At 41.1% G+C, this 19,548-nt stretch overlaps 1 protein-coding gene across 1 annotated transcript; it reads left to right on the plus strand.

Moving 5' to 3' along the window:
- Positions 1-3,787: 3,787 nt before the first annotated feature.
- On the plus strand, positions 3,788-19,361 carry cxcr2 (chemokine (C-X-C motif) receptor 2; the record flags this gene model as incomplete). The annotated part of the gene is made up of 2 exons (XM_080037991.1): positions 3,788-3,896; positions 18,355-19,361. 2 exons carry the CDS (start codon positions 3,788-3,790, stop codon positions 19,359-19,361), a joined length of 1,116 nt encoding a protein of 371 aa, XP_079894117.1.
- Between the last annotated feature and the right edge of the window lie 187 nt (positions 19,362-19,548).

Below are 19,548 nucleotides of genomic sequence, written 5' to 3' on the forward strand. Positions count from 1 at the left end.
AAGTAGGCCTACGTTAGCTTCAAATAAGCAAAACTACAACGGGCTGCATGTAAGTGCAACACATAAGTTTTTTTTCTCCTAATATCCATCATCATCTTCTTAGCCAAGGAGCAATCGAAAGAGATGTGGTTTACACTCCATCAAATTTGGTGAGATTTCCCTTTAGGCAATTTCCAGCGGGCTTACGCTGCACTTTCTCTAGAGAAGTGACTTAAATTAGACATGTGTCCGATCAGCATCGGTCTCCCAAGGTAGTCTCTCAAAACGAACGATCACATTGTTCTGCCCGGATCTCCTCTTATGTCACTCTTTATATTGCCTCCAAACAAAAATGGCAGTCCAAGCAGATTCACTCTACTTATTGCTTGTTGTGAACGGGCCGCACAGATCCAGGACTGTTGTGCTTTATCTCATCCGTTTTGAAAACGGACGCGGCTGGAGGAAGCACATAACGGGCTGCAGACAGTTATTGTTTAATATCTGCTGCAAACAGGAGGTCAGTGGAGGAATGCAATGCCCTTCCCCCTTCTGAGGGAGCAGCGGAGCCCCATTGTTGAACCACAAGCATGCTTTTATTCGTAGGGTGTAAAGCGGGGTGCCCTGGAAATGCACGGTCCAAATGACAGAGGAAGATTATCTTGAAACTGAGAGGTCCGGCCTCACGGTTCCCTCACAACACAATCTAACGCTCCCTCTCTTGTTGCTAACACAGAATACATGGACTTGGGTCTGTGTATTCATCTCCCACAGTTAGACTGTTCTTGATTCTGAACATGTATGTTTGGAATCAAGTTAAAAGAATGCACGTCACCCTGGAGTACTCAATGTTGACATACTGTAATAGCCTCTTCAACCCAAGGCTGCCTTTCACTTCCTTTAATTTGTTAGGCTCGTTCGTGATGTATAGTCGTGGTGTCACTTCAACGACGTATTGGCCACTCAGAAGTGCCATATTTCATAATGGGAGTGGCGCTATACGTGTTCGGATACAATTTACGACAAATACATAGGCTATAGGCACAGTATGTACCCAAAGGGTTGGCAGGATTATAATGAAGCAGTTGCCCACACTTATAGAAAAAGCATTGGGTTTTTTCCATCTTCCATCCAAGCTAAGATGAAACAACCAAAAATATTTTCTAACAGCTGCTAAGGTGCTGATAGGAAAACAGATCTTTGTGTAAATGCTCGCTTAAAGCTGCTTGCCCAAGTTACCTTGGATTACTCAATAGGGGATGCCATAAACATCCGTCTATTGTTGTGGTGATGTGTCAGTGTGGGCGTCAATGTTTTAAAATCTATAAATACCCCTCTACGATTCATCCCCATTGGTGTGGACATTGTCCAACAATAACTGCTTTAACTTTTTACTTCTCTATGCTACGCTGGTGTCTGTTCTAGGACCAACAATGTCTGTTTCTTTACGACTGCCCACTGCTTTAGTTTCCTCTTGTGGTGACAGCTCCACAGTTATGATGTTGCAACACTCCCGGAGAGGTGAAAGGGCTTTGCTCATGACTTTCCCTGTTGCTTGCTTCAGAACAGGACCCTCAGTGAATCATCCCCTTGTGATGTTTGCTTTCCTGCCACTGGCGCACACACACACACACACACACACACACACACACACGTCGTCTGATGTCAGCCTACAGCTGGTTTTGTGCCTGAATGCACGTGCAAGTCCTATGAGAAAGCCTTAATGTTTTTGTACAAGCAACAGTGGTCAGCCTTTTCTTTTTTGCTGACATACTTGAGAGGGTCAGGAAGATGGATACAATTTGGCTTACTCTACTGATCCCGGTCATTGTACAATCGTGATTGTGTGTCCTCGACTACATTTGAGTTGGAGATTGGAGATTATGTGTGTGTTCACGGGGCGGCAGTGGCGAAGTGGGCAGGGAGGTCACCTCTGGTGTGCAGGGTCGCAGGTTCCGCCTTCCCGCCACATGTCGAAGTGTCCTTGGGCAAGACATTGAACCCCAAATTGCTCCCGATAGTTAGCTTGCACCCTGCGTGGTAGCTGCTGCTATCGGTGTATGAATGTGTGTGTGTTTGGGTGAATGCGTACAAAACAATGTAAAGCGCTTTGAGTCTGTGAAAAAAAACAGGGAACAGTGCTATATAAGTGGAGTCCATTCATCACCGAGTCTAAAATGTACTGTGAGGACACAAATGCTCGCAGCGTGCTCTCGCTGCTTTGAATCTTTTTAACCGGCATTCTTGAGGCAGTCTCCATGCCAACAACACACCCAGTAAAATGCACAATGGTGCAACTCGTTTTATTAAAAGGCATTAGCACAAAGGTAAACCTGGCAACCGTCCATGATGATTTCAGAAAAAATGACCAGCCGTGTCATCGCTTTGGGCAAGCAAGGAATTCCTTGCTCTGGCAGCCAGACTTTACAGGTCCTTCCTTCACCGATTTATCCTTATGTAAATATGACCCTTTATCAGAAATTCAAAGTAAATTTTTCGATGTAACAAATCTGCCTGCACCTGTAAGGTTTTTATTCAAAGGTAATTAGGTGTTGCAGTGAACCCAGCCCGCATGTTACATTCACAGGACAACAGGGAAGTGGAGTTTCCTGCCAGCAAGAATCTGGGAGTTGTTTAGGAGTGTGTTCATCCCAAACAGTGCCTAATAAGGTTCTGCTTCAGATCAGAATGATGTTGCACTTATCCCCAAAACATAAGAGATACAGACACCAGTTTTAAACTACTTAATGTGCAAAAAAGGGTATATTAAAACAGAAAAAAAACAGTATACAGACGATGAAATATGCATGAAGGCAGCAAATGCTTTACATTCTGTATCCTGAGGCGCTGTTTATCACGCCTCCAGCCATATATATATCAAAACAATAGCCAGAGGTGTTTGTGGTGTGCATGCCAAGGAAAGCCAGTGTAATTACGGCTGACCACAAATTGCTTTTGGAAGGGGAATAAAACTTTGGAAGTCTGAGTTTTTCTTTCAACATGGCACACCAGAAAATCTAAAATTGACTCTGAAAAGTCTCAGAAGTGTGTTTCAACCCCCATCAGTCCTTTAGCAGAGAAAGTTTACAGTGTAAACATTTAATGTTTGAGGAGCTTCATTTCAAAGCGAGATTAGATTAATAGGATCATTAAATCAAATGATTGCTACTACAAAAGTAAAGATAATTGGTCATTACTAGTTAGGCTGATTTGTTTTTAAGTGGTAATTGTCTGAATTCAGAAACACACGCTTTGTGGTGGTGGGGGGGGGGGGGGGTTGCGCTTTTATCTCTTTCGGGAAGTAGATGAAAACATTCTTTGCTGCAGTCGAATAATTTTTCTGCGTGCTTTACTGCTCCTTCCCTGCCGGTTTACCATTTGGTCTTCCGTCCTGTCCCTGCTTACTAATCAATTTCTGGTTCCAACTTTAGAGGGGGACAGGGTGACTAGGCATGTGGTAAAAGGGGAGTGGGTTTGGGTTAATATGCAAGGTCACCTTGTTTTGCATGGGGGAGGGGGACTTATACTCTCTACAGCGAGACTCCCCGTTTTGTTGTAAATCTATAAGGTTGTCCCAGAGTCTTTGAAATTCTTTCCGAAAAGCATTTAATCTGTAATATGACCTTTGACTCTGTACGATAGTGGGGGGGGGAGGGGGAACTAGTGTGTATGATATGTGGGAGCAGAAACCCCTTGTGTCTGTCATATAGTCAACACCATGCACCCCTCAGTAGCATTGAGGATACAGGCTGCACGTGGGACACACAAAAGAAACCTTAGTGCTTATAGGGAGGAGGGGTACACAGTTACTATGGAAACAGACAGCCCTACCCCCGTACCAGATGGTGGTGGTGAGGGTATCGGGGGCTGGAGGGTATCGGGGGCTGGGGGCAGTGATGGCGGGAGGAAGCTAGAGATCAGTATCTGTCACGGGATTCCATCCTGAAACAACAGCTTTTGTGTGTCTTAACAAACAAGTGGCTTTGATATGTGTTGTATTGTTTGTTACGGTGTACTGTTGTTCTGTAGGTTACAGGAAAATAGAACTTAGCACTCAGATCGATTTAAAAGAATTTGACAAATTTAAACCATTGTTGACTTTTAGGCTCATTAAAATCTTTGATTTAGTTTTTTTTACCCCTTAAATTTAAAGGTACAATATGTAAGGATATTAAGTTATGTAGAGAAACAACACAAATGTTTTCATCAATTTTCAAACTCAGAAGAAATTATTAATTTTAATGAAGTCACACCCCAAGTTTATTGGTCGCCTCTCAATGACGGATGAGGTGCTTCTTCCCTATAACTTCCTGAAAATTCTGGTTGAAATACGTGGTGGACTAGACAATATGTCAGAGCAAGTCACTAGAAAACTGCGGGAAATACAAGTGGAAGAAGAAGTAGCATATAGGGTTCCTAGCTTAGTGCTGCTCTCGTATTATTGTTTTTGCATTGCTGAAGCGATTACCGATAAAAAAAAAGCAGTAACTCACAAGGATAATGACTTAATATGCCAAACACATATGAGCTTTGCATTAATTGTGGCACGCATTTTCCCCACATATTGTTGATTTTATCTAGTAAGGCCAAATTTAGCCCTGTGTGAAAAAAAAACACAGCCTCCTCATTCAGAGTCCAGTGGGAAAGCATGGGTGCCAAAGCAGACGATATAATTTACCTCGCAGCTATTGTCGCAACCAAACTCTGTCTCCGACTATTGTACACTGTGCAGTGTTTTGCCGTCTGATAAGCCTTAACACTGCCTCAGGGAGCTACACTCCTCATGTCTCAGTCCAATATTTTTTCATGTGGTTTAAGCTCTCTTTATTCTTTATTAAGAAGAGTACAATAGAGTTTCACACAAGTTAAAAGAGGAGCAACGTTTGATGCTTCCAAGCAAATGTGCTTGAGGCTTGAAGAGCAATGACAGTCCTTTTAAAAAGAGTCAAAAAGAAACACTTCAATGCACAGGAAATGAGGATGTCCTCTGTGCCCCGCCGCCCCTACTGCTTACAACACATTTCTGGGGAAACACACTCTTCCTCACATTTGCAGTGAAAACGATCACAACAGTCTTCTTTGTGAAAGTTGAACCTTAGGGAACACACATGAATGGTGTGAATGATCAAAACCAAAACACTTGAAGGTTTAAGATCCTTTATTGTCATTTTACTTAGAAAACAAAATGTCGTATACCACTCGTCCAACACAGTGCAAACTAGACAAACTCTTAGACATACTGTATAGAGCAGCATACAAGTTCAAGCATAATGGCATCAGAGTGAAATGACCATTGCAAACCATAAACAACGCTAACAATGTTATCCATGCATTGTTTTGGAGCTTTTTTACTGGCACCAGAGCAGCTTCGTGCAGTTCACGAGAAACTAAAATGACTTGCTTGGAAATATTTGGATTCAATTTAATTCAAAATGTTTATCTGAAGTAATTGAGGGGAAATAAATCATCGTTTTTAACACCAGCGAACAACTGCGAGCGGCGCAAGGAGCACAGTCTCCCACACAATGAGTTATGTGTGTGTGTGCATGTGGACAGCACTCTCCCCTCAAAACTCTCCACGTGTAACTCAACCCTCCAGCTGCCCGCATCTGGTCAGGAGGTTTTGTAACTCTGTACTCACCCAAGCTTGTTTTTCCTCTTTCCCCCTCCCAACGACACCCAGTCGAAAAGACAGTCTGCCTCTGTGTTATCTCCACACGCTGACACGCAGCATCTTCTCCAGAAAGTTAATCTTATTAGCAGTTGTTGAAGGAATGAGCGTTAAACATGCCAAAAATATAAAAGGTATTGCCCTTAATTCAGACCATTAAACCCCCTGTGCTGTTTTGTAATAAACTAGATACTCTTGTGATGTCAGCAAGACTCTGCCTGAAGAGTCATAAATGCGTAAAAGACTTGGCAGCCATATTGCCAGGCCGGAGAGTGAAGTTGGACAGAGAGGAGTTATGACACGAATAAAACTGTTAAGATTGCCATTGATTCAGCATGTACAGCACCTCTCCTGTGGATGACAGGAAAATGAGATTATCTATCACCGTGGCATAGAGAGAGAAGGAGAGAGAGACTGCAGACGAGAAAGATGATTTGTGTGTTTGGAGTCTTATACACAGTGAAGGCAGGGCTTCTAACACTTTAGAGTCAGAAACATTTGAGCGTAAATCCAAATTTAGTTTAGTTTGACCATTCCGAAATGTCGTGTTCGTTGTGAATCCTTTTAATCTATCAATCCTTTCACACATTGGCTAATGACAAGTCAACACACTTGTGCATAGTGCTTTTATTATTTTTTTTCAATTCCATGTATTAGGTTTCATAAACAGGGGTTTGGCTAATGAGGAGTCCGTCCTCACACATGTGAGCGTGTCCCGGATGTGGTATACTTGTCCTGCACATGTGTTTATTCCATCTGGCCCTGCCCTCTCATGTCTGAGTGGTGATGTCATGAAATAGGAGGTTTACGCACTGGGTCAAAGTTAGACTTTTTGGGAGACTTTAGACTATACGCTTATGTGTGGGCTGGATGAACCAGATTACACACACTGGCCTCCTGGTCAAAATTACTCACAGCACGAAAAACTGCAGACTTACCATGACGCTTGTTTTAACAGTGAGATGACTTACAATTTACTAACGCCTACCATTCATGTGGAAAACTGTGTTACCAACTGTGGGAGGAAAGGAGCGGTCACAATATACGTGTTCATATTCAAATCCAACGGCTGATCAGTAGCCAATGGGTTGAGGGCACTATTCATAATATTGAAATGACTCAAATTTGAATAACAATTGACTGTTACATTTCACACGTATGCAATAATGGGTCTGGTAGCACCGCAGTGTCATTCTTTTGTTCCTTCATACTTGAGATAAACATAAAAAAAGTCTTTAGGAAGACATCTCGGGTAGGGATGACTTTATCTTTACGACCAAACAAGCAAGGACAATGTGACTTTGGCTCCTAGATGGGGATGGGACAATGTTTATTGGCTGGTGGTGTCTTTATTGCACACATGGCCTGTTGTGATCCTTATTGTGTACGGCAGATGGTTAAATACAGAAGACATCTGACTTTGCTCATTTAAAGTCACCTCCATTTTACACCCTGGCCGGAGCAAACTGCCCACCCCAAATTTGAGCGTTGCATTCCTTTGGCTTAAAGATGAATTTTTTTTACAACTTCACAACTGCTTAACATCATTAAGGTGACTGCTAAGGACTGCTTTTGGTTCTTTAAAAACATTGTTGCATATTTGGTTTACTAGGAATGACATGACAGGAAAAAAAAAACCTGGGCATGAAAGGACACTGTCCAAAAGAGTTTTTGTCACTAAGCAGTCAAAAATGATAAATGAATGGCTGAAACTATGAATAGGCTACCAAAGCTTTAACAGCTGCAAACAGAAGAAAAAGTGATTCAATTATCTACATTTGTATGTACAGTAAGTGACACAGAACTATTGCAACCAGTTTCTATCTGAATTTTTATGTTTAAAAGAATCGTTTCAGTGTGAGTGCTGGAGATTTTGCTCATTTTAATTTGATAATGAGAAATCAGAGATATGAAGAGACTGTGCTGAGCATTTGAAACATGTATCGTCCTGTTATTATGCCGAAGGCCATCTGTCCATCCTTCTGGGCAAAGTTTGAAAAAAAATGTCAACTTCGACTCAAGGATGAACTGATTACATTTTGGAGGTCAAAGTTAAAGTGAAGACAATATTTCAAGATGCATTGAGCACAGACTTACACTTGGATTTAAGTCGACTGATTCGATTTTGGAAGTACAATGTCACTGCAACCTTACATATTGTGAGGTCGCAGTGATCCCCCGGTTTTGTATTTCTCTTTTGCTTGGTTCTTCTTGACCCACCACTGTACTTTCACTGTTTGGAAATTGTATTTTTTGCGGAGGCATTATCACCACCATGTGGTAGTTGTAATTTATCATTAATACTTTGTTATTGAAGAGCTCCACTTCCTCTTGAACTGAGATCACAACAGAACAATTCTGAAATGTTTCCCTGTTATATAACTTTCGTCACCAACCAAGGGCGGTTCCTTGATCCAAAGGATCATGTTTCAGTCTGGATCAAACATGAAAGAGGACCCTGCTCCTGAGCCAGTTCCACAGGAGTCGAGACTGTCTGAGCAACATGTGCAAACCCTGTCTCTCCAGCCGACTTCACTCTATTTGACTCTTCTTCTATCTGAATATTCACCCCTCTGTCTATCCCTGATGTGATTTTTTTTCTTGGGCCTTTAAATAAGGAGGAATAGTTCATACAAACTCACAGATAGATTTTTAGCAACAGCTGTGTCCTCCTCCAAAATAATTTTTGAACTTTCCGCTTCTTTTTTCCCCTAGTCAAGCAACAAAACAGCTGTAGGGTTTTAAATTAAGGCCCATTGGTCCAATGAGCCATGAAATAACACACATTGAGTAACCTATGTTTGTTGGTAAGTCTTCTCCATGTACTGTAGACTTAACTCCTTAAGGCCCTATCTCACCAGGCTGAGGCTAGTTGGAGACCTGTTGAAGACACAAAATTGCTATAAAATATGCGAATAAGCATAAGAATGTCTAGTATGAAAAAAATCCAACACAAATCCAGGGCTCTCACGGAATGGCTACACGATTATAGCTCAGTATGCATTCTGCGCAAACAGGGAGGTTTTCTCATTCATTCACATTTCGCCAAAGTGTGATGCAGTGATAACAGCCCCAACTACTTTGTAAGGTGATCAGGCGAAATCCTTTGCAGCCCACATATTGGTGCATAACGATCACGAGTTGCATAAGAAAAGCCAGAGCCCTTTTATAAAGCAAGCCGTACGTGCCTCTTAACCGTCTGTCTCAGAATGCGAATGGCAGGGTTATTGTCTCCTGTTTTGCATGCAATGCCAAGGTAAAGCTATTATGGAGGAACAAAGATATCAGTGTTATGGGCAGCAACTGGAGCAGCGTTACCCTAACAATGAAGAAGCGACCAGAAAATGATGATGCACGTTTCATTAACGGCCTCCTGTTAAAGCTATAGTGCGTAACTTTTTCATATGAATGAATATCGGTTACATTTCAAGCCATCCCCAAACAAGTTGACATAAAGTCGATTAGGCCTATCAATTCTACAACGACTCTCAGCATTTCTCATTATGGCCGCTTTTATAAACTGGGGTCTCCCCCCCCAACACTGGCGCAGGAGCTCAGAAAAATCCCAAGAAGCGCCCAAGAAATGCTTCAGTTGTTGATTTTACTGCTACGAAGAAAAACCTTAATGTACAGCTGAAGGTATAAAAAACATTCACAATTACCGAAGGCTTTACCTCATGTAGATGCGCTGACAGTGTTGTTGTAGTTACTCAGAATTCCACTTGGGGGCTATTGAAGTTACGCACTATAGCTTTAAACAGGTATTCTATGCATCATGAAAACCAAACCGAACAAGAGTCATCAAATACTGACGTTAAAGGAAAGGAAGGGCATTCACGTCATGAATTAATCAGATTATACCTGAATGTTTAAATTATATTTGATGTATTTAATCTCCTGTCTATGACTCTATACTGTGCAAAGCCACTGTGTAAATAGTCAATATTATGTCATACATCCCTCACATTTAGTAGGCCTGGTGTGTAGTGATGATGAATGATGCTCATTCTCATAATAGGTCAATATTGGTTGTTTTTTAAAGGAGGGGGTTTGAACTGATTCCACTGGCAAAAGAAGAACACAGTTTCCAGGTCAGTGCCTGGATCTTTGTCATACTGGCCTTTTCTTCCTCTGTGCCCTCTGGCACATTGGACCGTTGCCATGTGAGTCTATTATATCCATGATACATTATCTGCTAAACATAAAAGCCAACCACTTGGCTGACTTTGGTGTACTCTGTCAATATCCCAATCATTGTTGAACATAATGTCCTGGATCAAAAGCATACAGAATGTTTGTGTTGAGATTACAACTGTTGGATTGATGTGGCTTGGGCCCTCAGTTCCTACACAGCCACACGTAGCTCCACCTAGCATTATTACCATTTAGCTGCATGCAATGCCCTGAACGTGGTCCTCGGGGTATTTTATACATTTTCAAACTCAACTTTCTCACCCTAAGTAGCTTGCAACCAGAAACGTTCTCTCCTTCCCTCACGCAAAATCCAAACTGCTTGTTTGTTTATTCATTAGCCGAGGGGCTTTTGGGCGTTAAAGCTGTCACCTGACACTTCAGACACACCTTTTTACATAACTGCTCTAGAAAGAGGGAAACCATACTTAACCATTGTTCAGAACACCTGATATCGGCCTTTTTTAAAGTCAGCTTGTTATCACGTCATTCCAACTCTCCAAAGGGCTCAAAGACAAAGAGGCGAAACTGTGACGCTGACACTAAGGGGCACTTTACACGGTGAAAACGTGAGTTTTCCCGTTTTTGGTTTAAAAAAAAAAACCCCGTTCAGACACAATTTATCTGACATCTTCACCCGTACACAAAGTTTTCAGAGGAAACGGGCCGAAATCGCTGAAGTAGCAGCCATGCCAAGCCAATAGTCAGCGGTGACACAGCCTAGTAGATAGCTCTTCCGGTACAATTTGATGCATAAAACCTTACTGTAACCGAAAATTAATGCCACTAACGTTCATAAAGCGGTTGGTGTAAGCTTGGGGTTACAAATATTGTAAAAGACAAGCTTTCTGTCCTCTTATTTCACCGCATTGAACTCGGAAAAACAGCAGACATGCTGATAGTGAAGGGGCTTCGTGAGCGGATATTTTCCTGTTAGGCGTACTTCAAAATAAAAGTCAACTCACGTGTGTCCAGCGAAATGCTATGAATGTTTAGCCAGTGAAATGCTTTTACTGTGAAGCCGTAGCCTTAATGCTCCTTTTGTTGAACAGTAGCCTAACTTAACCGCTGCACGCTGATAGTGTTTTTTTAATGTAGAGCCGTGTCCCTGGCATATAGAAGTGACACACGTTTATTTAGCTAGAAAAACAGGCAGAGCACAACTCTTTCCCTATTTGCTTGTAGGAGCGATTGGTGGCACGATAACAAATGCATCAGCAACAGCACAACGTCCATGAGCACAATGAATACAGCTTGGTGATCCGCCATTGTTGTTGTTGTTTTCCAACTGGCGCACGTGGACCTACAAAGACGGCGCATGCCTATTTATATCCAAACGCAATGCGCATGTGTGAGGGTGGAGCCGTGACGTCAGCGTTATCAGGGGAAATGGTTTCGGTGTTTACAGGAAACCAAAACCGTTAAGTTTTCCAAAAAATCCTCCCTCGGAGGTGATCTCAAAAATCTGCGGTTCATGCCTGCGTTTGCGTTTGCGTTTGCTGTTTTCCTGTAAATGATATAGTGCAACTGCAGAAATTTTTCTGCGTATGCACCGTTTTGCGTGGCCGTGTAAAGTGCCCCTAAGGCTTTAAACACACAGTTTGTGATATTGTCCTCTGTGCAATGCAGATCGGTTCAGAGGGTCTTAAGACTGAAACTCCTATGTCAAAAAAAGAAGCTTTACCAAGATGAATAGGACCTTACAATCATACGTCATTAGGTGCAAATTTTCACTGTTCTCTGCTATCAAATGCTTACAGCTGGTTAGCAGGGAAAAAAAGTATGTTGGTGCCTTATGGAGACAAATAGAAGAACAGGTGCTAAGAAGAAGATGGAACGAATGGAACTCAGTCACATTTTGTAAATAGCTTTTGCAGTGATATAACTTTTACATAATCACCACATCACATAGTGAGCTAACATTGCTTTTTTCTGTCAACACATTGTTCTGGGTTGCCTTTGGTACAACTGTCACTGTGTGTTAAAGTGGCAATAATCAATATTTCTATATTATTGACTAAACAAATGTAGTGAGTGTAATGTGAAAGGGGTTCATAGAGTTCTGTCCCTCAGCTCTGATAGAACATTGGTTTTGTGGCCCACAAACTCTGCTTTTCTTCAGCCTTATTTCTAACCACAGTGAGCAACTGCTTTTGCAATAAAGTTTTGGAGTATAAATAGAAAAATTCTAGTGGCCAAAATGTAAATGAATGCAGCTATAAGCATCAGTATATACGGCAACATTAAAATCAGAATGAAACGAATGATTTGGATTAAATGGAATACTCAAAACACCTTCTGTTTGCACACATTAAACAGTATTTGCTCCTGAGTAAATATGATTAAGATAAAATGTTTACAGAATCGCTTTGAAATACAAATTTCTTATCTGCTGTTATTAGCTTTTCACTGTTGGGTTTGCACTCATGGTCACCTGAACTGGTCTGACTTTGTGAACAACAGTGTACTTTTAAGGGCAATGCAGCCTCAGTCTCAAAGGGAGTTTATATGTTGGCAAAGGGTCACTTTGTCAGAGAAACCCAGATAGCTGGAGCCTTTCTCAGCCACTTAAACCCACAGACTTCCTTCTGTTTCAGGCAACAACAAAAAAAAACAGCCACCGGTCCGTGGGTTGGCATAACATTTCCATGGCTCCTTTTCGCTCTGTGAGAGAACAGACATGCTATTTTAAGCTGGATTTGAAGGCTAAAAAATATCCTAAATGGTACAGTGGTTAAACTTGATTAAGACTTGGTTTTGGAATTTATAGGCTGTGGTTTGGGTTGTTGTGGATCATGCTGACTGTGATATAAGCCCAGAGCCTTTGGCTGCTTGACACGCCTTCACATGAATAAAGAAAAAGAGTCTGGATTCTGAAATAAGACCATCGGATATCATCATAAACACACAAACAGATCCTAAATACAGTGTGTCCTGTTGTCCTCCCAAATCCCACATGACTATAGTAGGACTAGAGAGGAACAATGGAAGTAAACCCATACCGCAGAGTTGAGAAAAGACTGCCAGTAATGTGGACTAGTTAGCTGTTCAGTTTGCTGTTTGCCTTACACAACAACTTTGTACAGCTTTCCTAAATGTGTCCCACACTGTCTTCAACCTCAAGTGAGTATTTACCTCCATGCAGCCATGACTTGTGAGAGAAAGAACTTGATGGAAAATAAATGTTGAGCAAAGATTTAAAGTCACCCACATGAGAGGGTAGGAGAACACAGTGCATCCCGAACAAATTCTGCACACAGTTTTCTGAAACCCAAATGCTGACTCACTGTGAGTGTGTCTTGAATGTCCAGAGTTAGTCAAAGGCCTTGGAGAGGAGAGGGGGGTTGACTTAGTCAATAAAGTCAATTCTGATTCTGATTCATTAGTATTTGATGGTTCATACTGTATCACAGGTAAGCACTGCCAAGCCCAGACCACAAGAATGATGGACCCTTCTTTTATTTTCTTACTCCACAGATAAACCTAAATGGCTATGCACTTTATTGTTCATTCACACATATACGCATACCTGTCATTTTTCATATATACCCCACACTGTCATAGTACTGGCAGGGTCTATTGCCATGCCACATGTGTAGCATATTAATGTATGCTATGATATGTGAAAACAAGACTAATTTGCACTCATATGAACTAAGTGACACATACAATGTTTTCAGTAAGAATGTACTACTAAGATTAATAAGTATTTCCCAAGGAAATATGCTGTGTAAATACATTGTTACATTTAAAAGAGCCATACAGCAATTGCACAGAAATCTAGGCAGCCGTGTGTGGCGTTCCTGTTCAGTAAAGAAGAGCAAGAGGGATGTGGCTGACTTATTGCACAGCAGGGACATTAATTAAAGTGCTGAGTCAGTTTTTATACTTCCAAGGATCCAGTGATAATTTAAAAAAAATGTACTTGCCCTTGTAAAATGTCTGGAAAATGTGCTGTGTAACTGATGCAAAGCGCACAAGAAATACTTTGTGAACGGTAAAACACATTTTTTTTAGCTGACTGCTCTGTACTTGTAATGCCAGATAAGAAAATATGGGCAACAAAATGAAAAATAATTGGGACTGTGTTTTGAAGAAGATTGAAATGGAATCCTATTCTGAATACCTAAACTACAGCTGATGACCTGCATTGGACATGGCAGACCTGCACATGCTTAATGGGAGTTGTCACTGAAACAACAATAAAGATCTTTACTGACAAGGAGGAGTGTACACACCGGCTTCTGTTTTCCCATCCAACTAAAGGCCCATTGAAAATAGACATGACCTATCAGTGGTGTGTCCACAACCCTAATCTCCAGCCATCGAGCAGACAATAGAAAAGCAAACAGAGCCGGTCTGGTTGATGGTATGGGTGGTCCACTTTACTCACAGCTTATATAAGGCAAACAGGCAGGTTTCTGTGCTGGATGAAACCAAAACCCTTTTGCAATGGAACTGCAGATTGAGGGATTATAATAGCAGGAGTCTGAAATAAGAGCTTGACTGGATAAGAGCTGCCACGTCAATGGAGTCAGGCACCTATTATCACTGATATCTAAAACGGACAACAATGCACCTGCTCTGCTGTGGAATCTTTGTCATTCTCATAGTTCCTTTGTTACCCTATTTATTCTCTTTCAAACACGAATACAATTAGGTTACTCTAACAGCAACTTTAGCAATTTCCTTTCAAATCTCAATAACATTTCATAATAGGTTAATATGGCCACAGTTTATTTGCTCATCCAGTAAACATAGAATTATTAGCATTCATGTGGACTCAAATGTCTGGTCTCCTCGAATGTAGAGATATTCACTCTTCTTTTACCTCTGCTTTCGGTCTCCACCAGCTCCTGAGGGAAATCTGTAGCTGTCCAGCAGCCTAAGTGTGTTTGTTAGTTAGGTCTTATAGCTAAAGTGTCCAAAGTAGTTAGATGTGCAGTTATGTAGGAAAGAAAAGATAATACCCTAGCAACATGTTTAACTTTTTTAAAGACGCATTTTTTAAGACAAAAATCTCCTCCGCTCAACACATCATTTTCAGTGAACCAAAACTAATCAGGTTTTCCTGAACAGCATTTTTTCAAACAGATGCACATAAAGCATGGTCTGTTGGTTCTGAACTGTGGGTTATAAATAAAGTGACTGTGGCAAGAAACGAGTTCGATGGAACTGAGAGAGGCCTTGTCTGCTTCTGTGCATGTGTCATATGCCAAGGTCTTGCAGAAGTAATTCATTTCTATATAACAGTAGAGTGAAATAAACTCCTCAGACCGTGACGTTTATTACTTTAAGTGCATCACAAGTTGAACCACTTCTTCCAAAGGGAATTATGTTACTTCTATGCTACAATCAAGATTAATTTGCTTGCTTTTCTGTGCTGGGGAGCTTAATGAAAGAGGTTCAACATGCTTTTCTTGGATATCTCCTATGGTTATCAGTTACAGCTTTGCAAATACTGTACTACTTTATTAGAGTACATGTATAGAGGCTTAAGGACATGGAAGGGCATATGACCTCTTCCCAATCTTTCCGGCCACAATGTGCTGATTAGAGCAGCAGTCCGACCGAGGGGAGAGGACAACAGTCTTTAAATGGACACGGCAGGGTTATATATAGGCAACACTTCCTTTTAGTTAGCGCTGATGGCAGGTAGAAGGGTTAGTGTGGGGTCACCAGGATTCAGCAGTGAGGGATGGTGATGTCAGCAAAAGCTCGGTTTAACATTTGTGGTAGGCGGCGCCCACCCAGTTACACTGCTGCTCTCTCATTCAGCTTTCCTAATGACGTGGAAGTGTTTAAGTCAGAGCCAACTCTATGCGTGACTACAAGATATGTTATTACTTGATGTAGTACTTTTTGAACCACTATAGCTAACTGCCAGATTATGTTGAGACGTTCCCAACGCAGTGAGAAGTTTTCTAATATATAAGACTGAAATGCTTGTTATAACGTGTTGGGGTCAGTCCTACAGGTTCAAGGAAACACAGTATATCTATAACGACTCAATATTTAGTATCAGGAAGGTATGGAATAACAATGTACTTGTTGATGTCAAAATCAGTCAATTTTCATTAGTTACAAAAGCAAGACAAGACAGTATTTTCAAGTATTTGAAATTGGCCATGCTTATCGCGTCATTTTAATTAAATTATTAACAATTTTAGCTAACTAATATTTTGAATAGGATCAGCCTTCCCTACTCTTTGATTTAATGTCAATGGTTTTTCTTTCTGAAATTTAAATTTGGAAATGTAGTGTTGCATCGCCATAAAGTCGGTGAACATGCAAATGGAATTAAAAAGCTGACATACCCTGACTTTATGTCTTGCGTATTGGTCATGCTCCAGAAAACATAATGTTTAATGTTATAATGGATCTAATGCAATAATGTAATGCAATCTTTCATTAGAGCCCCTGGCCTCATAAATCCAGCTTATTATGCACTCTTTCCAGAAAAGAAAAACAAAAAAACTAATGATTTCACAATTGACTATTTTACATTACACATGTTTTTTTTACAGGCTGTGAAGAAGGCTGAAAAATGGTGGAACACCCTTTTAAATGTTATTTTCAAAAGTGGTACACAATCTGTTAGTAGGAGTCAGGAGGACAGTATTTAGTTTTTTTCTTATTCTTAGTCCACTGTGTCCCAGAGAAGGTCTGAAGTAAACACACAGATCAGGACTGCTGCTGCCCTCCACTGGAGAAACAGTCAGTTATTTTTAATACAAATGAAGTATTAAGGTTGATTGTGCACACATAAATAAATGCAGTAAATTATGCTAGCACAGGACAGTGCTGGTTAGCATAAAAGGCACTAAATCAAAATGAATGATGGATATTAGACGAATGTAGTCTTCCAATTATAGTATGTGTGGTTGGGTCTGCTTCTACAATCAAGGTCTACACCTATCGAACTGCGAGAAGTGGACTGAAGTGAATGATAAAAGATGTCTGCACATCTGTAGACATTTTTTGAATGGCTGTATAGGTATTATCATGTTAGGTGAAGAGAGAGCAAGTTTTATTGTGTATTGTTCTGTAACTTGAGGTCTGTCACAACAGAAATCAGGAGGATGAACAAGTTAAGTTCAACAGAGCTTGTGACTTTCCCTTTTTTTTTCTTATTTGTTTTTTTTGCCATTACTCCATTAAATCTCATGTGTGTGGGTGTGTGCACTGGGCACTGCAAATGAAAACATGTCAGGCTTTTCATTCACACGGTAGACTTATGCGTTGGATGCAATTTATTAAAGGCCGTAATAGTCCTGACTGCACACAAGCACGATTACACTTTGATGACCGGCAGCCAATAGCTGATTCTGTAAGAAGAAATATGTTCCACAACAAAACTGTGCTTGTGAGAAAATCAAAAAAAACACAACTAAACATTAGTTACCTATTAATATTTAGAGTTTAGAGTTTGCAATGCAATCCTGTAATATGAAGTTATTTACCGTTACATTATCAGGTTTGATCAGTAGGTTCATGGTTTGGACGTCCTGTCACAACATCTAACCGCTAGATCAAACATAAGGATTAGAAAGAAGCAGACATGTTGTCAACACTTTCATTGTGCATTGCTTAATTCAGATAATATCTCTGGATTGCCCACTTCCCTTGAATTGTTACAATTTGCTAACATAGTAGCAACACTCTTCTGTGCACACATTACACAAGGACTTCTACCACGACTAACAACATACTACGGTCCTTGCCAAATAGATTGATTCTTGTCAACCTGTGTGCATCAAGAAAGGAGGGATGAAGCTGCCACTTTTGATCGTTATTGTTTTGAGGTATTTGGTTCTAACCAATCAAGAAGGGGAAACACAGGTACACAATGGCATATCTGAAATGTTGATACTTTCTTATTGCAGTTGGGATATTGACAAAAATGTCATTCAAACATGTTGTAAATGGACACATGATAAAAGACCTATGCATGTTAAGCTAAAATGTGAATGCCAAAGTTCAATGTTATATTGTTTCAGTGAACGGTTAGTTTGTGGATTGATTGTTGACTTTTTGTTTTTCTACTGAAGCTGCATTTAACAATTCAGTAGGCTACACTAGTCAATCAGGGAATTATTATTTAATCAACAAACTTATGGGTGGTATCAATGATCTCATCCAACTTTAAGCAATAAGAGTATTTTTCTCAAACTATACCTTTCAAGCAGCCTGTGGGATAAGATTGATTACTTACCTGTGTTTCATTCATAAGATAGGCCATACCTTACAAAAATACTGCTGCTACGAATAATTTAGGAAACTAAATTCAGGCTTACAGTAAGATTAATTATATGTTAGAGCAGTTTGAGCTGTATTTTTATAATTTCCTCTAAATTATCTATTTTGCCAGAAGGGGCATCACTGAACTTTGCTAGTAGGCCTACTTCTTCTAACTGCTGCTTTTACAAACTGTTATGATTTTGTTTTTATTTAGCTGCGGGACGCAGATGAATTTGATGAATATCCCCTTGACGACAATTCTACATTTCCTTCAGTATACGATGACCCAGCTCCTCCGTGCAGTGCCACTGTGCCTGGATTTAGCAGCCTGGGCGTGATGATCACATTCCTGGTTGTGTTTGTCCTCAGCATGGTGGGAAACAGTGTAGTTGTCTACGTGGTTTGTTCCATGAAGGAACGTAGAGCCAGCACAGATATCTACTTGATGCACCTGGCCATGGCAGAACTTCTCTTCTCTCTCACCCTCCCGTTCTGGGCCATTGAAGCTCATTTCGGTTGGATCTTCGGCAACGTCTTGTGCAAAATCCTGTCGGGTTTTCAGGAGGCATCGGTGTATTGTGGGGTCTTCCTCCTGGCATGCATCAGTGTGGACCGTCACTGTGCCATTGTGAGAGCTACGCGTGTCCTGTCCTCCCATCGCCTGTTGGTTAAAGTGGTCTGCAGTGTGGTGTGGCTGGTGGCTGGAATGTTGTCCATACCTGTGGCCATTCAGAGGGAGAGCATGCCTTACGAAGACCTGGGACAGGACATTTGCTATGAAAATCTAACCGCAGAAAGCAGTGACCACTGGCGTGTGAGCATGCGTGTTCTGCGCCACACGGTGGGCTTCTTCCTGCCACTGGTGGTGATGGTCATCTGCTACGGGTGGACGATGGTGACCCTGTTTCACACACGGAATCAGCATAAGCAAAAGGCCATGCGCATCATCCTGGCAGTGGTGTTGGCCTTTGTTCTGTGCTGGCTGCCGTATAACATTACTGTGCTGGTTGACACACTCATGCGAGGCGGATCCATTGATGAGACATGTGAAGTTCGCTACAGAGTGGAATGGATGCTGCATGTGACCCAAGTGTTGGCCTTCCTACACTGTGCAGTCAACCCCGTGCTGTACGCCTTTATTGGGCAGAGGTTCCGTAACCAGCTGCTCTCAGCGCTTCACAAACACGGCCTCATCAGCAAAAGGTGTCAATTGGCTTACAGGAAGGGCTCAATAGTCAACAGTATAGGGAGCACCAGATCTAGGATCACCTCTGCTGAATAACTCTTAATGGATCATCACTAAAATTTAAATGTTAGTGTTAAAGCCTCAGCTGGATTTCTGATCCTGTGACAAGCTTTAGGCTACACATGTGGGTTAAAGTAAAATATATTCGAGCTTTAATGTATTTTGATGGTGAGGGAATCAACCTTGTCTTTGTAAAAGTATTCATTGAGTACAGGAATTCTGC

This window comes from Ammodytes marinus, assembly GCF_949987685.1.
Source record: "Ammodytes marinus genome assembly, chromosome: 12".
NCBI lineage: Eukaryota > Metazoa > Chordata > Actinopteri > Uranoscopiformes > Ammodytidae > Ammodytes > Ammodytes marinus.